Source organism: Lathyrus oleraceus, chromosome 7 (genome assembly GCF_024323335.1).
Source record: "Lathyrus oleraceus cultivar Zhongwan6 chromosome 7, CAAS_Psat_ZW6_1.0, whole genome shotgun sequence".
In the NCBI taxonomy this organism is placed as follows: Eukaryota; Viridiplantae; Streptophyta; class Magnoliopsida; order Fabales; family Fabaceae; genus Lathyrus; species Lathyrus oleraceus.
In genome coordinates this window covers 148,875,891-148,878,562 of record NC_066585.1, presented here as the reverse complement: position 1 = coordinate 148,878,562, position 2,672 = coordinate 148,875,891, and the positions used below count along the sequence as shown (strand labels likewise).

The following is a 2,672-nucleotide window of genomic DNA, read 5'->3' as shown; positions in this document are numbered from 1 at the left end:
TTTCTTAAGACATGTAATAATTTCTCGGTTTCTATCTGTCCTAAGTTTGCGTTGACTATTATTGGTCTTTCAAGCTCTGTGTCTATGAATTCATACCTTAAATCTTTAGGTAATGTTTTAAGATCTACGTTAGGTTTCTTTGGGAAAAGCATAAGATTAGGAGTTAGTTCTAAACATTGCATTAGACTATCATCTACTTATGGTTCAAACAAATTTTCTTCTTCAGATATAGGAGTTACGGAATCCTTAGTCCTTCAATATACTTAGATCGTTCCATCTCCATTTCTCTAATGCATTCGTCGATGACGTCCACCACGAATCTTCTATAGCTGGTGCCTTTAAGAAATGTGTTAGAATAAATTCAACTTTTTCTTCAGCAGCCTCAAAGGTTAGATTTCCTTTCTTCACATCTATGATAGCTCCAACAATGGCAAAAAAGGGTCTTCCTAAAATGATAGGGATGCTGGAATCCTCCTTTATGTCCATTACTATAAAGTCAGTGGGAATATAAAATTGACCTATACGAATGGGAAAGTTCTCTAGTATACCTACTGAAAATTTAATAGAATGGTTAGCTAGTTGAAGAGACATTCTCGTCGGTCTTACTTCTCTTAATTTGAGTCTTTCACATATGGATAAGGGCATTAAACTAACACTAGCTCCTAAGTTACATAGAGCTTTGTATATGACAAACTTTCCGATTATGCAAGGTAGGAAAAAACTACCTAGATCTTTTAGCTTAGGAGGCATGTTGTTTTGGATTATAGCGCTACACTCAACAGTAAGTGTAACAGTCTCATTATCCTCGACCTTTTTCTTATTGGATAAGATCTTTTTAAGGAACTTAACATATGAGGGCATTTATGTAATATCTTATGTAAAAGGTATAGTGATATTCAGTTGTATCAGAAGTTCTACGAATTTTTTAAATTGCCCTTCATTTTTAGACTTAGAAAGTGTTTGAGGATCAGGTATAGGTGGTTTCTGTGGTGGCGGAGGCACATAAGGTTTTTCTTTCTCTACGACCTCTTAGTTTTTGTCTTCCTCTCCGTTATCCTTTTCTTTTTCTAGTTGACCATCGGTTGTTAACGTTTCAGTTGCTTTACCAGAGTTTTAGTACACGACAGGATTTTGAAATCTTGGGTCAACTGGTCCATCTAATTATGTCCCACTTCATAGCATGATAGCGTTAGCATGACTTTTTAGATTTGGTTGAGGTTTACCTGGAAATGCTCCAGCTGGGGTTGCTGTTGCTGCTTGTTATTGGGCTACTTGAGAAATTTGGGTTTATAACATTTTGTTATGGGTAGCCATAGCATCAAGCTTACTCGACATCTGTTTCACCAGCTCACTTGTGTGAGCACTTTGATTAGCGAAATCTTTGTTTTGTTGAACTTGAGGGTTCATGAAGTTTTCCATCATGATTCGAGATTTGACTTCCTAGGTGCTTATGGAGCAACATAGGCTCCTTTTTGATAATCTGGAGGTACAACAGGTGTTAGGTTTGGTGTAAACAAAGCATTTTTATTTTTATAAGAAAAGTTCGGATGATTTCTTTAGCCAGGATTGTAGGTGTTGGAATATAGGTTTCCTTGGGCATAATTTACTTGATCGGTAGGAATACTAGCCAATAATTTACATTCAACATTAGTGTTCCCAGGGGTTCCGCATAATTCGCAGTTGGGTGCCACAACAGCTACGACAGCTGCTGGGGTTATGGTTAAGTTCTCAATCTTTTGAGTAAGAGCATCCACTTTAGCATTGACGTGGTCCATCCCATTGACTTCGTACATTATGGTCTTCGTAGTTGGCTTTTTTGTAGTAGTTCGCTCACCTCCTCATTAGAAATGGTTTTGTGCCATGTTTTCAATGAGTTGATAGGCGTCTTCATAAGGCTTGTCCATTAAAGCGCCGCCAACTGCAACATTTAAATTCATCTTAGTGTTGTAGAGAAGACCATTATAGAAAGTATGGATAATAAGCCATTGCTCAAGTCCATGGTATGGACAAAGTCTCATCATGTCCTTGTATCTCTCCCAAGCATCGAAAAGAGATTCATTTTCTTTCTGTCTAAATACGTTGATTTGGGCTCTTAGCATAGCAGTCTTGCTTGGTGGGAAATATCGTGCCAAGAAAACTTTCTTCAACTCGTCCCATGTAGTGAGAAAGTTGGATGGTAGAGACTGAAACCAAGCTCTAGCTCTATCTCTTAAAGAAAAAGGGAAAAGACGTAGTCTTATTGCTTCGGGGATAACGCCATTTGCTTTTACTGTATCTGCGTACTGCACAAACACTAATAAATGAAGGTCCAGATCATCTGTAAGACTACCAGAGAACTGGTTCTGTTGTACGGCTGACAACAATGAAGGTTTTAACTCGAAATCATTTCATTCGATGGCAGGGGCAGCAATGATGTTGTGTGGTTCCTCCTGCGAAGGAATGACATAATACTTAAGAGGACGATTTTGTGGTCCTCCAGCCATAAATGGTTCAGATTCTGATTTTGGTTTTGGAAAAGGAAGGTTGTACTTAATTCGGAAATTGTGAATTCGGCGTTGTAAGTTAATAAAACACCCAACTTTGTCAACTGGTTGTTCTAGCTTTTCGCCCTGTGAGCGAGTGCTTGGGATACACTTGACGGTTAAGAAGGGTCAAAAAATAAAATTTTCCTT

At 38.1% G+C, this 2,672-nt stretch overlaps 1 protein-coding gene and 1 non-coding gene across 2 annotated transcripts; one reads left to right on the top strand and one right to left on the bottom strand.

Annotated features, from left to right (window-relative positions):
• Positions 1-246: 246 nt before the first annotated feature.
• On the bottom strand, positions 247-861 carry LOC127102514 (uncharacterized). Its single transcript, XM_051039877.1, has one exon. The coding sequence runs from the start codon at positions 859-861 to the stop codon at positions 247-249; it is 615 nt and encodes a 204-aa protein (XP_050895834.1).
• Positions 862-1,992: 1,131 nt separating this feature from the next.
• On the top strand, positions 1,993-2,099 carry LOC127109335 (small nucleolar RNA R71). The gene has a single exon (XR_007796648.1). It is a non-coding gene; the product is annotated as a small nucleolar RNA R71 (small nucleolar RNA).
• Positions 2,100-2,672: the final 573 nt, after the last annotated feature.